General features: G+C 49.4%; 1 protein-coding gene across 2 annotated transcripts in view; it reads left to right on the forward strand.

Annotated features, from left to right (window-relative positions):
- Positions 1-8,200: 8,200 nt before the first annotated feature.
- Positions 8,201-20,378, forward strand: part of LOC144488125 (NF-kappa-B inhibitor epsilon-like) — a 44,327-nt gene continuing 32,149 nt past the window's right edge. Inside the window, exon 1 of one of the 2 annotated variants that reach the window (XM_078206149.1) lies at positions 8,201-8,746. In XM_078206149.1, coding sequence (XP_078062275.1) covers positions 8,445-8,746 — 302 coding nt within the window. In that variant the 5' untranslated portion in view covers positions 8,201-8,444. The remainder of the gene's footprint in view (positions 8,747-20,378) is intronic. The other variant, XM_078206148.1, reaches the window with a different exon arrangement.

Raw genomic sequence — 20,378 nt, forward strand, 5'->3', positions numbered from 1 at the left:
CACTCCCGGGTATCTGTTATTCTATACATAAACCACCCCGAACCCCTCGATTAGATTCCAGTCTGTAACTCACTCCCGGGTATCTGTTATTCTATATATTAACCACACCGAACCCCTCGATTAGATTCCAGTCTGTAACTCACTCTCGGGTATCTGTTATTCTATATATAAACCACCCCGAACCCCTCGATTAGATTCCAGTCTGTAACTCATTCCCGGGTATCTGTTATTCTATATATAAACCACCCCGAACCCCTCGATTAGATTCCAGTCTGTAACTCACTCCCGGGTATCTGTTATTCTATATATAAACCACCCTGAACCCCTCGATTAGATTCCAGTCTGTAACTCACTCTCGGGTATCTGTTATTCTATATATAAACCACCCCGAACCCCTCGATTAGATTCCAGTCTGTAACTCACTCCCGGGTATCTGTTATTCTATATATAAACCACCCTGAACCCCTCGATAAGATTCCAGTCTGTAACTCACTCCCGGGTATCTGTTACTCTATATATAAACCACCCCGAACCCCTCGATTAGATTCCAGTCTGTAACTCACTCCCAGGTATCTGTAATTCTATATATAAACCAGCCCGAACCCCTCGATCAGATTCCAGTCTGTAACTCGCTCCCGGGTATCTGTTATTCTATATATAAACCACCCCGAACCCCTCGATCAGATTCCAGTCTGTAACTCACTCCTGGGTATCTGTTATTCTATATATAAACCATCCCGAGCCCCTCGATCAGATTCCAGTCTGTAACTCTCTCCCGGGTATCTGTTATTCTATATATAAACCACCCCGAACCCCTCGATTGGATTCCAGTCTGTAACTCACTCCCGGGTATCTGTTATTCTATATATAATGATGTGGAGATGCCGGCGTTGGACTGGGTTGAACACCGTAAGAAGTCTCACAACACCAGATTAAAGTCCAACAGGTTTATTTGGTAGCAAATACCATAAGCTTTCGGAGCGCTGCCCCTTCGTCAGATGGAGTGAAAATCTGTTCTCCAACAGTGCACAGAGACACAGAAATCAAGTTACAGAATACTGATTAGAATGCAAATCTCTACAGCCAGCCAGGTCTTAAAGGTACAGATAATGTGGGTGGAGGGAACATTAAACACAGGTTAAAGAGATGTGTATTGTCTCCAGACAGAACAGCTGGTAAGATTCTGCAAAATCAGGGGGAACGCTGTGGGGGTTACCGATAGTGTGACATAAATCCAACATCCCGGTTTAGGCCGTCCTCATGTGTGCGGAACTTGGCTATCAGTTTCTGCTCAGCGACTCTGCGCTGTCGTGTGTCGTGAAGGCCGCCTTGGAGAACGCTTACCCGAAGATCAGAGGCTGAATGCCTGTGACCGCTGAACTGCTCCCCCACTGGAAGAGAACAGTCTTGCCTGGTGATTGTCGAGCGGTGTTCATTCATCCGTTGTCGTAGCGTCTGCATGGTTTCCCAATGTACCATGCCTCGGGACATCCTTTCCTGCAGCGTATCAGGTAGACAACGTTGGCCGAGTTGCAAGAGTATGTACCGTGTACCTGGTGGATGGTGTTCTCACGTGAGATGATGGCATCCGTGTCGATGATCCGGCACGTCTTGCAGAGGTTGCTGTGGCAGGGTTGTGTGGTGTTGTGGTCACTGTTCTCCTGAAGGCTGGGTAGTTTGCTGCGCTCAATGGTCTGTTTGAGGTTGTGCGGTTGTTTGAAGGCAACAAGTGGGGGTGTGGGGATGGCCTTGGCGAGATGTTTGTCTTCATCAATGACATGTTGAAGGCTCCGTAGGAGATGTTGTAGCTTCTCCGCTCCGGGGAAGTACTGGACGACGAAGGGTACTCTGTCCGCTGTGTCCCGTGTTTGTCTTCTGAGGAGGTCGGTGCGGTTTTTCGCTGTGGCGCGTCGGAACTGTCGATCGATGAGTCGAGCGCCATATCCTGTTCTTATGAGGGCATCTTTCAGCGTCTGGAGGTGTCTGTTGCGATCCTCCTCATCCGAAAGATGAACCAGAAAGAACAACCAGTTCTTCATCCAGACACACGGAACAGCCATGGGGACAAAATTTGCACTTCAATATGCCAACATCTTCATGCACAGGTTCGAACAAGATTTCTTCACCGCACAGGACCTTCAACCGATGCTATACACTAGATACATCGATGACATTTTCTTCCTTTGGACTCATGGTGAGCAATCACTGAAACAACTCTATGATGACATCAACAAGTTCCATCCCACCATCAGACTCACCATGGACTACTCTCCGGAATCGGTTGCATTCTTGGACACACACATCTCCATTAAGGACGGTCACCTCAGCACCTCACTGTACCGCAAGCCCACGGATAACCTCACGATGCTCCACTTCTCCAGCTTCCACCCTAAACACGTAAAAGAAGCCATCCCCTACGGACAAGCCCTCCGAATACACAGGATCTGCTCGGATGGGGAGGATCGCAACAGACACCTCCAGACGCTGAAAGATGCCCTCATAAGAACAGGATATGGCGCTCGACTCATCGATCAACAGTTCCGACGCGCCACAGCGAAAAACCGCACCGACCTCCTCAGAAGACAAACACGGGACACGGCGGACAGAGTACCCTTCGTCGTCCAGTACTTCCCCGGAGCGGAGGGATCTCCTCCGGAGCCTTCAACATGTCATTGATGAAGACGAACATCTCGCCAAGGCCATCCCCACACCCCCACTTCTTGCCTTCAAACAACCGCACAACCTCAAACAGACCATTGTCCGCAGCAAACTACCCAGCCTTCAGGAGAACAGTGACCATGACACCACACAACCCTGCCACAGCAACCTCTGCAAGATGTGCCGGATCATCGACACGGATGCCATCATCTCACGTGAGAACACCATCCACCAGGTACACGGTACATACTCTTGCAACTCGGCCAACGTTGTCTACCTGATACGCTGCAGGAAAGGATGTCCCGAGGCATGGTACATTGGGGAAACTATGCAGACGCTGCGACAACGGATGAATGAACACCGCTCGACAATCACCAGGCAAGACTGTTCTCTTCCTGTGGGGGAGCACTTCAGCAGTCACGGGCATTCAGCCTCTGATCTTCGGGTAAGCGTTCTCCAAGGCGGCCTTCACGACACACGACAGTGCAGAATCGCTGAGCAGAAACTGATAGCCAGGTTCCGCACACATGAGGACGGCCTAAACCGGGATGTTGGATTTATGTCACACTATCAGTAACCCCCACAGCTTTCCCCCTGATCTTGCAGAATCTCACAAGCTGTTCTGTCTGGAGACAATACACATCTCTTTAACCTGTGTTTAATGTTCCCTCCACCCACATTATCTGTACCTTTAAGACCTGGCTGGTTGTAGAGATTTGCATTCTAATCAGTATTCTGTAACTTGATTTCTGTGTCTCTGTGCACTGTTGGAGAACAGATTTTCACTCCATCTGACGAAGGGGCAGCGCTCCGAAAGCTTATGGTATTTGCTACCAAATAAACCTGTTGGACTTTAATCTGGTGTTGTGAGACATCTTACTATTCTATATATAAACCAGCCCCGAACCCCTCGATTAGATTCCAATCTGTAACTCACTCCCGGGTATCTGTTATTCTATATAGAAACCACCCCAAACCGCTCGATTAGATTCCAGTCTGTAACTCACTCCCGGGTATATGTAATTCTATATATAAACCAAACTGAACCCCTCGATTAGATTCCAGTCTGTAACTCACTCCCGGGTATATGTAATTCTATATATAAACCAAACTGAACCCCTCGATTAGATTCCAGTCTGTAACTCACTCCCGGGTATCTGTTATTCTATATATAAACCACCCCGAACCCCTCGATTAGATTCCAGTCTGTAACTCACTCCCGGGTATCTGTAATTCTATATATAAACCATCCCGAACCCCTCGATTAGATTCCAGTCTGTAACTCACTCCCGGGTATCTGTTATTCTATATATAAACCACCCCGAACCCCTCGATTAGATTCCAGTCTGTAACTCACTCCCGGGTATCTGTTATTCTATATATAAACCACCCCAAACCCCTCGATTAGATTCCAGTCTGTAACTCACTCCCGGGTATCTGTTATTCTATATATAAACCACCCTGAACCCCTCGATTAGATTCCAGTCTGTAACTCACTCCCGGGTATCTGTAATTCTATATATAAACCACCCTGAACCCCTCGATTAGATTCCAGTCTGTAACTCGCTCCCGGGTATCTGTTATTCTATATATAAACCACCCTGAACCCCTTGATTAGATTCCAGTCTGTAACTCACTCCCGGGTATCTGATATTCTATATATAAACCACCCTGAAACCCTCGATTAGATTCCAGTCTGTAACTCACTCCCGGGTATCTGTTATTCTATATATAAACCATCCCGAACCCCTCGATTAGATTCCAGTCTGTAACTCACTCCCGGGTATCTGTTATTCTATATATAAACCACCCTGAACCCCTCGATTAGATTCCAGTCTGTAACTCACTCCCGGGTATCTGTAATTCTATATATAAACCACCCTGAACCCCTCGATTAGATTCCAGTCTGTAACTCACTCCCGGGTATCTGTAATTCTATATATAAACCATCCCGAACCCCTCGATTAGATTCCAGTCTGTAACTCACTCCCGGGTATCTGTTATTCTATATATAAACCATCCCGAACCCCTCGATTAGATTCCGGTCTGTAACTCACTCCTGGGAATCTGTTATTCTATGTATAAACCACCCCGAACCCCTCGATTAGATTCCGGTCTGTAACTCACTCCCGGGTATCTGGAAATCTAAATATAAACCACCCTGAACCTCTCGATTAGATTCCAGTCTGTAACTCACTCCGAGTATCTGTTAGTATATATATAAACCAGCCCCGAACCCCTCGATTAGATTCCAGTCTGGAGCTCACTGCCGGGTATCTGTTATTCCATGTATAAACCAGCCCCGAACCCCTCGATTAGAATCCAGTCTGGAGCTCACTGCCGTGTATCTGTTATTCTATATATAAACCACTCTGAACCCCTCGATTAGATTCCAATCTGTAACTCACTCCCGGGTATCTGTTACTCTACATATAAACCACCCCGAACCCCTCGATTAGATTCCAGTCTGTAAATCACTCCCGGGTATCTGTTATCCTGCATATAAACCACCCCGAAGCCCTCGATTAGATTCCAGTCTGTAACTCACTGCCGGGTATCTGTTATTCTATATAGAAACCACCCCAAACCGCTCGATTAGATTCCAGTCTGTAACTCACTCCCAGGTATATGTAATTCTATATATAAACCAAACTGAACCCCTCGATTAGATTCCAGTCTGTAACTCACTCCCGGGTATCTGTTATTCTATATATAAACCACCCCGAACCCCTCGATTAGATTCCAGTCTGTAAATCACTCCCGGGTATCTGTTATTCTATATATAAACCATCCCGAACCCCTCGATTAGATTCCAGTCTGTAACTCACTCCCGGGTATCTGTAATTCTATATATAAACCACCCTGAAACCCTCGAATACATTCCAGTCTGTAACTCACTCCTGGGTATCTGTTATTCTATATATAAACCACCCCAAACCCCTCGATTAGATTCCAGTCTGTAACTCACTCCTGGGTATCTGTTATTCTATATGTAAACCACCCCGAACCCCTCGATTAGATTCCAGTCTGTAGCTCACTCCCGGGTATCTGTTATTCTATATATAAGCCACCCTGAACCCCTTGATTAGATTCCAGTCTGTAACTCACTCCCGGGTATCTATTATTCTGTATATAAACCACCCCGTACCCCTCGATTAGATTCCAGTCGATAACTCACTCCTGGATATCTGTTATTCTACATATAAACGACCCCGAACACCTCGATTTGATTCCAGTCTGTAACTCACTCCCGGGTATCTGTTATTCTATATATAATCCACCCCGAACCCCTCGATTAGATTCCAGTCTGTAACTCACTCCCGGGTATCTGTTATTCTATTTATAAACCACCCCGAACACCTTGATTAGATTCCAGTCTGTAACTCACTCCTGGGTATCTGTTATTCTATTTATAAACCACTCCGAACCCCTCGATTAGAATCCAATCTGTAACTCACTCCCGGGTATCTGTTATTCTATATATAAACCACCCCGAAGCCCTCGATTAGAATCCAGTCTGTAACTCACTCCTGAGTATCTGTTATTCTATATATAAACCACCCCGAACTCCTCGATTAGATTCCAGTCTGTAACTCACTCCTGGGTATCTGTTATTCTATATATCAACCACCCCGAACCCCTCGATTAGATTCCTGTCTGTAACTCACTCCCGGGTATCTGTTATTCTATATATAAACCACCCTGAACCCCTCGAATACATTCCAGTCTGTAACTCACTCCCGGGTATCTGTTATTCTATATGTAAACCACCCCGAACCCCTCGATTAGATTCCAGTCTGTAACTCACTCCTTGGTATCTGTTATTCTATATATAAATCACCCCGAACCCCTCGATTAGCTTCCAGTCTGTAACTCACTCCCGGGTATCTGTAATTCTATATATAAACCACCCTGAACCCCTCGAATACATTCCAGTCTGTAACTCACTCCAGGGTATCTGTTGTTCTATATATAAACCTACCCGAACCTCTCGATTAGATTCCAGTCTGTAACTCACTCCCGGGTATCTGTTGTTCTATATATAAACCTACCCGAACCCCTCGAATACATTCCAGTCTGTAACTCACTCCCGGGTATCTGTTATTCTATATATAAACCACCCCAAACCCCTCGATTAGATTCCAGTCTGTAACTCACTCCCGGGTATCTGTTATTCTATATATAAACCACCCCGAACCCCTCGATTAGATTCCAGTCTGTAACTCACTCCCGGGTATCTGTTATTCTATATATAAACCACCCCAAACCCCTGGATTAGATTCCAGTCTGTAACTCACTCCCGGGTATCTGTTATTCTATATATAAACCACCCCGAACCCCTCGATTAGATTCCAGTCTGTAACTCACTCCCGGGTATCTGTTATTCTATATATAAACCACCCCGAACCCCTCGATTAGATTCCAGTCTGTAACTCACTCCCGGGTATCTGTTATGCGATATATAAACCACCCCAAACCCCTCGATTAGATTCCAGTCTGTCACTCACCCCTGGGTATCTGTTATGCGATATATAAACCACCCCGAACCCCTCGATTAGATTCCAGTCTGTAACTCACTCACGGGTACCTGTTTTTCTGCATTTAAAGTTTATTCATTAGTCCCAAGTAGGCTTACATTCACACTGCAATGAAGTTACTGTGAAAATTCTATAATCTCCACCCTCCAGAACCTGTTCGGGTACACTGAGGGAGAATTTAGCATGGCCAATCCACCTAACCTGCACATCTTTGGACACTAAGGGGCAATTTAGCATGGCCAATCCACCTAACCTGCACATCTTTGGACACTAAGGGGCAATTTAGCATGGCCAATCCACCTAACCTGCACATCTTTGGACACTAAGGGGCAATTTAGCATGGCCAATCCACCTAACCTGCACATCTTTGGACACTAAGGGGCAATTTAGCACGGCCAATCCACCTAACCTGCACATCTTTGGACACTAAGGGGCAATTTAGCATGGCCAATCCACCTAACCTGCACATCTTTGGACACTAAGGGGCAATTTAGCACGGCCAATCCACCTAACCTGCACATCTTTGGACACTAAGGGGCAATTTAGCATGGCCAATCCACCTAACCTGCACATCTTTGGACACTAAGGGGCAATTTAGCACGGCCAATCCACCTAACCTGCACATCTTTGGACACTAAGGGGCAATTTAGCATGGCCAATCCACTTAACCCGCATTTCTTTGGAGATTTGATGAGGGAATGTTGGAAGCAGTCCAGGGATTGAGTGGTGGCAGACGCTGACACGGATATAGATTGCTGAGCCAAACCTATGTCCTGAACCTCTGCCCGAGTTGGCCTCTGGGGCACACGTTAGATCATCTTACAGAAGCCGGTTTGTTGCTGTTCCTTCCTTAAAGGGACAGTGTCGCTCAGCTTGTGTGGCACACTGCGGCTCGCAGCTGTTTTAAAGGGGGCTGCGCCTGGTTTGAGAGCAGACTGGAGGTAAAAGGAAGCTGACTGCACTTTGCCTTTAAGGGGCTGGCAGTCGGAGGGCTGGCCGAGAGGGGTGGGGGAAGGGAGTCTGAGGGGGAAGTTCCACCGACACTTGAGGGTTTTATTCCGGCAGTTTGCGGCTCACACAGGACAGAGGCGAGGGAAGAGAGGGCGAGGGGGGGGAATAGCGAGCCCCGGTGCCTCCCCCCCAAACCTCCCCCCCCCCCTCCCAAACTCGGAGCCGTCTCTCCGATCCTTTGGGCCGCGCCCGGGGAATTCTCTTCCTCCTGCTCCTCGGCTGCGGGAAGTCCAGGAGATGGCTCTGACCACGGGCAGCGACGGGGGACGGTCCGGCCCGAAGCTGGCCGGGGGACGCCTCTCGCGGTGCGACTCGGGGCTGGACGAGGAGGCGGAACGGCAGGAGCAGCCCTGGGGACTAGGCCCGGACCTGGAGTGCGGCGCCGGCGAGGAAAGGTGCGAGTCGGCCTGCGACTCGGCCTACAGCTCGGGCCCGCTGGACAGTTTCAGCAGCCGGTGCTCCCTGGGCTCCTCCAGCAAGGCTCCGGCCCAGGAGACGACCTTCAACCCCTGGGCCTACCTCAGCAAAGAGGGAGACACGTAAGTGACATTTTTTTGCTTTTTGTAGTATCATAGAATCCCTACAATCCCTGCAGAAAGAGGCCATTCAGCCCATCAAGTCTGCACTGACCACAATCCCACCCAGGCCCATCCCCGTAACCCCACATATTTACCCTGCTGCCCCCCTGACACTAAGGGACAATTTAGCATGGCCAATCCACCTAACCTGCACGTCTTTGGACACTAAGGGGCAATTTAGCGGCACGGTGGGACAGTGGGTTGGCACTGCTGCCTCACAGCGCCAGGGACCCGGGTTCGATTCCCGGCTTGGGTCACTGTCTGTGTGAAGTCTGCACGTTCTCTCCCCGTGTCTGCGTGGGTTTCCTCCGGGTGCTCCGGTTTCCTCCCACAGTCCAAAGATGTGCGGGTTACGTTGATTGGCTATGCTAAAAAAAAAAAATTGCCCCTTAGTGTACTGGGATACGTAGATTAGAGGGATTAGCGGGTAAAATATGTAGGGATATGGGGGTAGGGCCTGGGTGGGATTGTGGTCGGTGCAGACGCGATGGGCCGAATGGCCTCTTTCTGTACTGTAGGGTTTCTATGTTTCTATGTATGTTTCACAGTAACTTCATTGCAGTGTTAATGTAAACCTTACTTGTGACACTAATTAATAGACTTTAAAACTTTAAATTTAACATGGCCAATCCACCTAACCTGCATATCTTTGGACACTAAGGGGCAATTTAGCAGCACGGCAGCACAGTGGTTAGCACTGTTGCCTCACAGCGCCAGGGACCCGGGTTCGATTCCCGGCTCGGGTCACTGTCTGTGTGGAGTTTGCACGTTCTCCCCCCGTGTCTGCGTGGGTTTCCTCCGGGTGCTCAGGTTTCCTCCCACAGTCCAAAAGATGTACGGGTTAGGTGGATTGGCCGTGCTAAATTCTCTCTGAGTGTTACCCGAACAGGAGTGTGGCGACTGGGGGATTTTCACTGTAACTTCATTGCAGCGTTAATGTAAGCCGACTTGTGACACTAATAAATACATTTAAACTTTAAAACTACATCTTTGGACACTAAGGGGCAATTTAGCATGGCCAATCCACCTAACCCGCGCATCATTGGACTGTGGGAGGAAACCGGAGCACCCGAAGGAAACCCACACAGACACGGGGAGAATGTGCAAACTCCACACAGACGGTGACCCAAGGCCGGGAATCGAACCGGGGTCCCTGGCGCTGTGAGGCAGCGGGGCTAACGCACTGTGCCACTATGCCTTTCTCTCTCTCTCTCTCCCTCCCTCCTTTGACGCACTTCGGTCTTGGAGGGGGGCGGTGGTGTGGGCGGAGGAAAGAAATGTTCGCGTTTCTGTCGTTGTTTGGGACATCCCAGGGCGTCTCCTACGGGAGCGCGGTCACTTTTCTGTCACCTGGGCCGCACCGATTGGCGCACAGCAAGATCCCACCCACGGCGACGTGTGCTACGCCGTGAGGGAGGGCAAGAGATCGCAGAGGTTGGATGTTGGGCCGAGGGAGAAATATCAGCCTCCAGGACACCAGAGGGAGATTGCGGGGGGCGGGGGGGCTGGGGGGGGAGGCGGGGGCGGGGGGGGGGGAACATCCATCCTCTGCATCCCTACCTCCCCCCCTACTTCCCCTCACGCCCTCTGCTCTCTCCTCCCGACGGGAGCTTTGAAAGTATTCCCTCCTGAGAGGGTCAGACATGTGCTCAATTTTCACCCGAGTCCCTCACACTCCCGGCTAACCCCCCCCCCCCCCCCCCCCCCGTCTGTGCCAATAGCCGTGCCCACAGCCATGCCCTCTCCTGGAGGGTCGGTGTGGGCGAGGATTTGTAATCCAGGCCACTCAGCACATGCCTAGAACCTTAAACGTCAAACGTTAAGGGCGCCGGATAAATGCAGGCAATCCTGTGGACGCCCCAGAGCCACCAGCCCTGCCCAGGATTCCTGGAGGGGAGTTTTAACCGTTTGAATTGAGGGGAGAGGGGCATGGGGATGGAGGGGGAGGGGGGAACGGGGCTTTGGATGTTCCAGTTCCAGATTGGGGAGGGGGGGACGCTGTAGAAGGTTGGGGGGAGATGGGTCCAATACCTGATCCAATGAGGAGGGGGGGGGTGAGATGAACATCCTGGTGAACCTTCTCTTCACTCTCCCCAAAGCTTCCATGTCCTTCTGCTAGTGTGGGGACCAGAACTGCCCGCAATACTCCAAATGCGGCCTAACCAAGGTGTTATATAGCTGCAACATGATTTCCCAACTCCTGTACTCAATGCCCCAGCCGATGAAGGCAAAATATTTATTAGTGTCACAAGTAGGTTTACATTAACACTGCAATGAAGTTACTGTGAAAATCCCCAAGTCGCCACACTCCGGCACCTGTTCGGGTAACACTGAGGGAGAATTTAGCACGGCCGATGCACCCTAACCTGAACATCTTTTGGACTGTGGGAGGAAACCGGAGCACCCGGAGGAAACCCACGCAGACACGGGGAGAACGTGCAAACTCCACACAGACAGTGACCCAAAGCCGGGAATCAAATCCGGGTCCCTGACGCTGTGAGGCAGCAGTGCTAACCCACTGTGCCACCACGCCACCCATGGTGTATGCCTTCCAAGACGGTCGAACACCATGTGGGTGACACAGTGGTTAGCGCTGCTGCCTCACAGCGCCAGGGACCCGGGTTCGATTCCCGGCCTCGGGTCACTGTCTGTGTGGAGTCTGCACGTTCTCCCCGTGTCTGCGTGGGTTTCCTCCGGGTGCTCCGGTTTCCTCCCACAGTCTGAAAGACGTGCAGGTTAGGGGCTAAATTCTCCCTCAGTGTTACCCGAACAGGAGTGTGGCGACTAGGGGGATTTTCACAGTAACTTCATTGCGGTGTTAATGTAAGCCGACTTGTGACACTAATAAATAAGCTTTAAACATTTAATCCAATGGGGGGGTGGCGAGGGGGAGGAGATATTCCAATACTTGAACCCATGTCAGTGATAGGAGAGTGGTGAGGAGAATTTTATTTTTGACACACGGCGAGTTGTTGTGGTCTGGAAGACGCTGCTGAAAGGGCGGCGGGAGCAGATTCAACAGGAACTTTCAAACGGGGGGGTGGGAATTGGAGAAATATTTGTTGAAGCTTTTACAGAGCTGTGTGGGGTGCAGAGAGGGGGACCGATCAGATAACGAGCTGGCCCAGGCTGGATGGGCCAAATGGTCTCCCTCTGTGCTGTCCACTTCCTGCAGCCCACGCCCCACAATCCCGTCCTGAGGCAATCGATTATCTAAGAAAGGGAAAACTCGCCACGGAGGGAGCGCAGAAAAGGTTCCCCAGGCCGATTCCTGGGATGGCGGGATTGTTGTACGGGGAGAGATTGGGTCGACCGGGCCTGTATTTGCTTGAAGAATGTAAGGGGGAATCTGATTAAAATGTATAATATTCTGACAGGACTGGGAAGACTGGATAACAAAGAACAGTACAGCACAGGAACAGGCTCTTCGGCCCTCCAAGCCTGCGTCCATCATGATGCCTGCCTAAATTAAAACCGTACGCACTTACGGAGTCCGTATCCTCCCATTCCCATCCTATTCATGTATTTATCTAGATGCCCCTTAAATGCCGCTATTGTACCTGTTCCCCGGGCAACGTGTTCCAGACATTCACCACCCTCTCTGTAAAAAAAACTTGCCTCGAACATCTCCTCTAAACTTTTCCCCACGCACCTTAAGCCTATGTCCCCTAATACTTGACTTTCCTACCCTCAGAAACGGACACCGGGATGTTGTTGCCTCTGGCTGGGTTGAGGAGGGTTGGGGGTCTAGAACGATGGGGGGGGGGGGTCACATTCTCAGGATACAGGGGAGGCCATTTTGGGACTGAGGTGAGGAGAAATTTCTTCACTCAGAGGGTGGCGAACCTGTGGAATTCTCCACCACGGAAAGTTCTGGAGTGACAGAATATAATGTGACGCCACTAGGGAACTTCCCATCTGTCTGTCACATCACTTTCTGGTTGACTTCCTGTGGCCAGCTTGGGAGAGGGAAACTCTTGTCAAGAAAATAGTCACTGAAGGTAAGCTTGCAGGTGCAGCAGGCGGTAAAGAAGGCAAATGGTATGTTGGGTCTTCATTGCGAGAGGTTTCGAGTACACGATCGAGGGATGTGTTGTTGCAATTATACAGGGCCTTGTTGAGGCCACACCTAGAGTATTGTGTGTAGTTTTGGTCTCCTTTTCTGAGGAAGGATGTTCTTGCTCTCGAGGAAGTGCAGCGAAGGTTTACCAGGCTGATTCCCGGGGATGGCGGGACTGATGTGTGAGGAGAGATTGACGAGGTTAGGATTGTTTTCGCTGGAGTTCAGACGAATGAGGGGGGGTCTCATAGAGACTTATAAAATTCTAACAGGACTAGACAGGGTAGATGCAGGGAGGATGTTCCCGATGGTGGGGGGAGTCCAGAACCAGGGATCACAGTCTGAGGATTCGGGGTGGACCATTTAGGATTTGATTTTTGGTTTGATTTGATTTATTATTGTCACATGTATTGGGATACAGTGAAAAGTATTGTTTCTTGCGCGCTATACTGACAAAGCATACCGTTCATAGAGAAGGAAAGGAGAGGGTGCAGAATGTAGTGTTACAGTCACAGCTAGGGGTGTAGAGAAAGATCAACTTAATGCGAGGTAGGTCCATTCAAAAGTCTGACAGCAGCAGGGAAGAAGCTGTTCTTGAGTCGGTCGGTACGTGACCTCAAACTTTTGTATCTTTTTCCCGATGGAAGAAGGTGGAAGAGAGAATGTCCGGGGTGCGTGGTGTCCTTGATTATGCTGGCTGCTTTTCCCGAGGCAGCGGGAAGTGTAGACAGAGTCAGTGGATGGGAGGCTGGTTTGCGTGATGGATTGGCCTACATTCACGACCTTTTGTAGTTTCTTGCGGCCTTGGACTGAGAAGAGGAGACATTTCTTCACCCACAGAGTGTTGAGCTGTGGAATTCATTACCACAGGAAGGAGTTGATGCCAAAATATTGAATGTATTCAAGAGGCGGCTGGATTTAGCACTTGGGGCGAACGGGGTCAAAGGTTATGGGGGGAAAGCAGGATGAGGCTATTGAGTTGGATGATCAGCCATGATGGTGATGAATGGCGGAGCAGGCTCGAAGGGCCGAATGGCCTCCTCCTGTTCCTACTTTCTATATTTCTATTCCTGGGCCATAACCTAAAGATCTATTACTCAGGGTTACAGCAATCGCTCTTTACAAGTGACACATTAGCGTGACTGGATTAGGGACCGGTCGTACTGAGGAGGCAGGTAGGCCACAGAAGGACTTAGACAACTTTAAAAAAGCAGTTTATTTATTATTAGTCACAAGTCGGCTTACATTAACACCGCAATGAAGTTACTGTGAAAATCGTCGCCACACTCTGGCGCCTGTTCGGGTTACACTGAGGGAGAATTTAGCACCCTAACCAGCACGTCTTTCGGACGGTGGGAGGAAACCGGATCACCAGGAGGAAACCCACGCAGACACGGGAAGAACGTGCAGACTCCACACAGACAGTGACCCAAGCCGGGAATCGAACCCCGGTCACTGGAGCTGTGAGACAGCAGTGCTAACCACTGTGCCAGCGTGCCGCTAACTGATCTCTTAGTGTCCAAAGATGTGCGGGTTAAGTGGATTGGCCATGCTAATTTGCCCCTTAGTGTCCAAAGATGTGCAGGTTAGGTGGATTGGCCGTGCTAAATTGTCCCTTAGTGTCCAAAGATATGTTGGTTAGGTGGATTGGCCATGCTAAATTGCCCCTTAGTGTCCAAAGATGTGTTGGTTAGTGGATTGACCATGCTAAATTGCCCCTTAGTGTCCAAAGATATGTTGGTTAGGTGGATTGGCCATGCTAAATTGCCCCTTAGTGTCCAAAGATGTGTTGGTTAGTGGATTGGCCATGTTAAATTGCCCCTTAGTATCCAAAGATGTGTTGGTTAGTGGATTGGCCATGCTAAATTGCCCCTTAGTGTCCAAAGATGTGCAGGTTAGATGGATTGGCCAGGTTCCATTACCCCTTAGTGTCCAAAGATGTGTGGGTTAGGGGGATTGGCCATGCTAAATTGCCTCTTAGTGTCCAAAGATGTGTGGGTTAGATGGATTGACCATGCTAAATTGCCCCTTGGTGTCCAAAGATGCGTTGGTTAGGTGGATTGGCCATGCTAAATTTAAAGTGCATTTATTAGTGTCACAAGTCGGCTTACATTAACACTGCAATGAAGTTAGTGTGAAAATCCCCTCGTCGCCACACTCCGGCACCTGTTCGGTTTACACTGAGGGAGAATTTAGCACCTAACCAGTACGTCTTTCGGACTGTGGGAGGAAACCAGAGCACCCGGAGGAAACCCACGCAGACACGGGGAGAACGTGCAGACTCCACACAGACAGTGACCCGAGGCTGGAATCGAACCCGGGTCCCTGGCGCTGTGAGGCAGCAGTGCTAACCCACTGTTCCAGGTGGCAGAGTGTACAAAGAACTGGCAGACAGAATACAACATGAGAAAGTGTGAGGTTATGCACTTTGGTAGGAAAAATAGAGGCGCAGACTAATTTCTAAATGGGGAGAGGATTCGGAAATCGGAAGTGCAAAGGGACTTGGAAGTCCTAGTTCAGGATTCTCTTGACGTTAACGTGCAGGTTGAGTTGGTCATTAGGAAGGCAAATGCAATGTTAGCGTTCATTTCCAGAGGGCTAGAATACAAGAGGCAGGGATGAACTGCTGAGGCTGTATAAGGCTCTGGTCATTTGGAATATTGTGAGCAATTTTGGGCCCCGTATCTAAGGAAGGATGTGCCGGCCTTGGAGAGGATCCAGAGGAGGTTCACCAGAACGATCCCGGGAATGAAAGGCTTGACGTATGAGGAGCGTTTGAGGACTCTGGGTCTGTACTCGATGGAGTTTAGAAGGATGAGGGGGGGATCTCATTGAAACTTACAGAATACTGAAAGGCCCTGGATAGAGAGGATGTGGGGAAGATGTTTCCATTAGTCGGAGAGACTGTGATCCGAGGGCTCGGCCTCAGAGTAAAGGGACGGCCCTTTAGAACCGAGATGAGGAGGAATTTCTTCAGCCAGAGGGTGGGGGTGAATCGGTGGAATTCGTTGCCACAGAGGAGGCCGGGTCAGCGAGTGTATTGGAGACAGAGATAGATAGGTTCCCGATTGGTGAGGGGGGTCAAAGGTTATGGGGAAAAGGTGGGAGAATGGGGTTGAGAAACTTATCAACCGTGGCGGAGCAGACTCGATGGAGTGGGTAGACTGGGGCTGTACTCATTGTAATTCAGAAGAATGAGGGGAGATCTTATAGAAACACATAAGATTATGAAGGGAATAGATAAGATAGAAGCAGGGAGGTTGTTTCCACTGGCGGGTGAAACTAGAATTAGGGGGCATAACCTCAAAATAAGGGGGAGCAGATTTAGGACTGAGTTGAGGAGGAACTTCTTCACACAAAGGGTTGTGAATCTGTGGAATTCCCTGCCCAGTTGAGGCTACCTCATTGAATGTTTTTAAGGCAAGGATAGATAAATTTTTGAACAGTAAAGGAATTAAGGGTTACGGTGAGCGGGCGGGTAAGTGGAGCTGAGTCCACGAAAAGTTCAGCCATGATCTTATTGAATGGCGGAGCAGGCTCGTGGGGCCAGATGGCCTACTCCTGCTCCTAGCTCTTATGTTCTTATGGGCCGAATGGCCTATTTCTGTCCCGATATCTTCTGGTCTTATGGAGTCCCTGGATTAACCATTCACAAAACAGGAGCTCAAATCTCATGGCTGTCCCAAAACCTACACGAACGCACAGAGAGGTCTGGGAGTACAGGCCCACAGATCCTTAAACGTGGCAGCACAGGTGGAAAAGGTGTTGAAGAAAGCATATGGAATGCTTGCCTTCACCGGACGGGGCACCGAGTATAAAAGTTGGCAAATTATGTTACAGTTGTGTAAAATGTTGATTAGGCCACATTTGGAATACTGCGTCCAATCCTGGTCGCCACACATAAGAAATAGGAGCAGGAGTAGGCCATCTAGCCCCTCGAGCCTGCCCCGCCATTCAATAAGATCATGGCTGATCTGACGTGGATCAGTACCACTTACCCGCCTGATCCCCATAACCCTTAATTCCCTTACCGATCAGGAATCCATCCATCCGCGCTTTAAACATATTCAGCGAGGTAGCCTCCACCACCTCAGTGGGCAGAGAATTCCAGAGATTCACCACCCTCTGGGAGAAGAAGTTCCTCCTCAACTCTGTCTTAAACCGACCCCCCTTTATTTTGAGGCTGTGTCCTCTAGTTTTAACTTCCTTACTCAGTGGAAAGAATCTCTCCGCCTCCACCCTATCCAGCCCCCGCATTATCTTATAAGTCTCCATAAGATCCCCCCTCATCCTTCTAAACTCCAACGAGTACAAACCCAATCTCCTCAGCCTCTCCTCATAATCCAAACCCCTCATCTCCGGTATCAACCTGGTGAACCTTCTCTGCACTCCCTCCAATGCCAATATATCCTTCCTCATATAAGGGGACCAATACTGCACACAGTATTCCAGCTGCGGCCTCACCAATGCCCTGTACAGGTGCATCAAGATATCCCTGCTTTTATATTCTATCCCCCTCGCAATATAGGCCAACATCCCATTTGCCTTCTTGATCACCTGTTGTACCTGCAGACTGGGCTTTTGCGTCTCATGCACAAGGACCCCCAGGTCCCTTTGCACGGTCGCATGTTTTAATTTGTTTCCATTGAGATAGTAATCCCATTTGTTATTATTTCCTCCAAAGTGTATAACCTCGCATTTATCAACGTTATACTCCATTTGCCATATCCTCGCCCACTCACTCAGCCTGTCCAAATCTCTCTGCAGATCTTCTCCGTCCTCCACACGATTCACTTTTCCACTTATCTTTGTGTCGTCTGCAAACTTCGTTACCCTACACTCCGTCCCCTCCTCCAGATCATCTATATAAATGGTAAACAGTTGCGGCCCGAGTACCGATCCCTGCGGCACGCCACTAGTTACCTTCCTCCAACCGGAAAAACACCCAAACACACGACCAGAAGGACGCGGAGGCTTTGGAGAGAATACAGAAAAGGTTTACCAGGATGTTGCCTGGGACGGAGGGCGTTAGCTATGAGGAGAGATTGAATAAACTGGGATTGTTCTCCCTGGAAAGACAGAGGCTGAGGGAAGTTGATAGAATTTTGAGGGGTATAGATAGGATGAACAGTTTGAAGCTTTTTCCCCAGGGCAGAAATGACAATTATAAAGGGGGCACAAGTTCAAGGTAAGGGGGGAAAGTTTCAGTGGAGATGTGAGGGGGAAGTTTTTTACACAGAGGGTGGTGGGGGCTCGGAATGCGCTGCCAAGTGAGTGGTTGAGGCAGATACGTTAGTAACATTTAAGACTTGTACAAGACATTGGTAAGGCCACACTTGGAATACTGTGTACAGTTCTGGTCACCCTATTATAGAAAGGATATTATTAAACTAGAAAGAGTGCAGAAAAGATTTACTGGGATGCTACCAGGACTCGATGGTTTGAGTCATAAGGAGAGGCTGGATAGACTGGTACTTTTTTCTCTGGAGCGTAGGAGGCTAAGGGGTGATCTTATAGAGGTCTATAAAATAATGAGGGGCACAGATCAGCTAGATAGTCAATATCTTTTCCCAAAGGTAGGGAAGTTTAAAACTAGAGGGCATAGGTTTAAGGTGAGAGGGGAGAGATACAAAAGTGTCCAGAGGGGCAATCTTTTCACACAGAGGGTGGTGAGTGTCTGGAACGAGCTGCCAGAGGCAGTAGTAGAGGCGGGTACAATTTTGTCTTTTAAAAAGCATTTAGACAGTTACATGGGTACGATGGGTATGGAAGGATATGGGCCAAATGCGGGCAATTGGGACGAGCTTAGGGATTTAAAAAAGGGGGCAGCATGGACAAGTTGGGCCGAAGGGCCTGTTTTCATGCTGTAAACCTCTATGACTCCATGACTTATCTTGATAGACACATGAACAGAAGGGGAATAGAGGGATGTAAGCGGTTGGTCTAGATCGGACAACGTGATCGGCGCAGGCTTGAAGGGCCGAAGGGCCTGTTCCTGTGCTGTACTGTTCTTTGTTCTTTGAACGCATTTAACTCTTAACTGCCCAGTGACTTGGCCCAGAAAGGTTGTATTGTACCTTTAGCCATTAAATCCAGCTCAAAGGCATCAACTTAACTCAACCGGGGAGGAAGAGAAACTAACCCACTGGCCTTGTCAGTGAGGCCCATCGCGTGGGAGTGGGTTTGCTGGGCTGTTGGGTGCCCCCTTCCCCACTCCCCCCCCACCCCCACCCCCGCCCCCACCCCCCCTTCCCCCCACCACAACGTTCCGAGAGGCGACAGCCCAATGGTATCATCACGAGACTATTAATCCAGAAACTCATCTGGGGACCCGGGTTCGAATCCTGCCACGGCAGATGGTGGAATTTGAATTCAATTTTTTAAAATTTCTGAAATTAAGAATCTATGCATTTTGGTAGAACTAACGTAGGGGGGAGCTATACGATAAATGGCAGAACCATAAAGGGTGTAGATACGCAGAGGGACCTGGGTGTGCAAGTCCACAGATCCTTGAAGGTGACGTCACAGGTGGAGAAGGTGGTGAAGAAGGCATATGGCATGCTTGCCTTTATAGGACGGGGTGTAGAGTATAAAAGTTGGGGTCTGATGTTGCAGATGTATAGAACGTTGGTTCGGCCGCATTTGGAATACTGCGCCCAGTTCTGGTCGCCACACTACCAGAAGGACGTGGAGGCTTTAGAGAGAGTGCAGAGGAGGTTTACCAGGATGTTGCCTGGTATGGAAGGGCTTAGTTATGAGGACACTTAGTAAGGAAGTTAAAACTAGAGGACACAGCCTCAAAATAAAGGGGGGTCGGTTTAAGACAGAGTTGAGGAGGAACTTCTTCTCCCAGAGGGTGGTGAATCTCTGGAATTCTCTGCCCACTGAGGTGGTGGAGGCTACCTCGCTGAATATGTTTAAAGCGCGGATGGATGGATTCCTGAGCGGTAAGGGAATTAAGGGTTATGGGGATCAGGCGGGTAAGTGGTACTGATCCACGTCAGATCAGCCATGATCTTATTGAATGGCGGGGCAGGCTCGAGGGGCTAGATGGCCTACTCCTGCTCCTATTTCTTATGTTCTTATGACAGATTGGGTAAACTGGGGTTGTTCTCACTGGAAATACGGAGGATGAGGGGTGACCTAATAGAGGTGTATAAAATTATGAAAGGCATAGATAGGGTGAACGGTGGGAAGCTTTTTCCCAGGTCGGTGGTGACGTTCACGAGGGGTCATAGGTTCAAGGTGAAGGGGGGGAGGTTTAACACGGATATCAGAAGGACGTATTTTACACAGAGGGTGGTGGGGGCCTGGAATGCGCTGCCGGGCAAGGTGGCGGAGGCGGACACACTGGGAACGTTTAAGACTTATCTAGACAGCCACATGAACGGAGTGGGAATGGAGGGATACAAAAGAATGGTCTAGTTTGGACCAGGGAGCGGCGCGGGCTTGGAGGGCCGAAGGGCCTGTTCCTGTGCTGTATTGTTCTTTGTTCCTTGTACTGATGACCCATTGTCGGAAAAACCCATCTGG

Source organism: Mustelus asterias, unplaced genomic scaffold (assembly GCF_964213995.1).
Source record: "Mustelus asterias unplaced genomic scaffold, sMusAst1.hap1.1 HAP1_SCAFFOLD_1313, whole genome shotgun sequence".
Taxonomy (NCBI): Eukaryota; Metazoa; Chordata; class Chondrichthyes; order Carcharhiniformes; family Triakidae; genus Mustelus; species Mustelus asterias.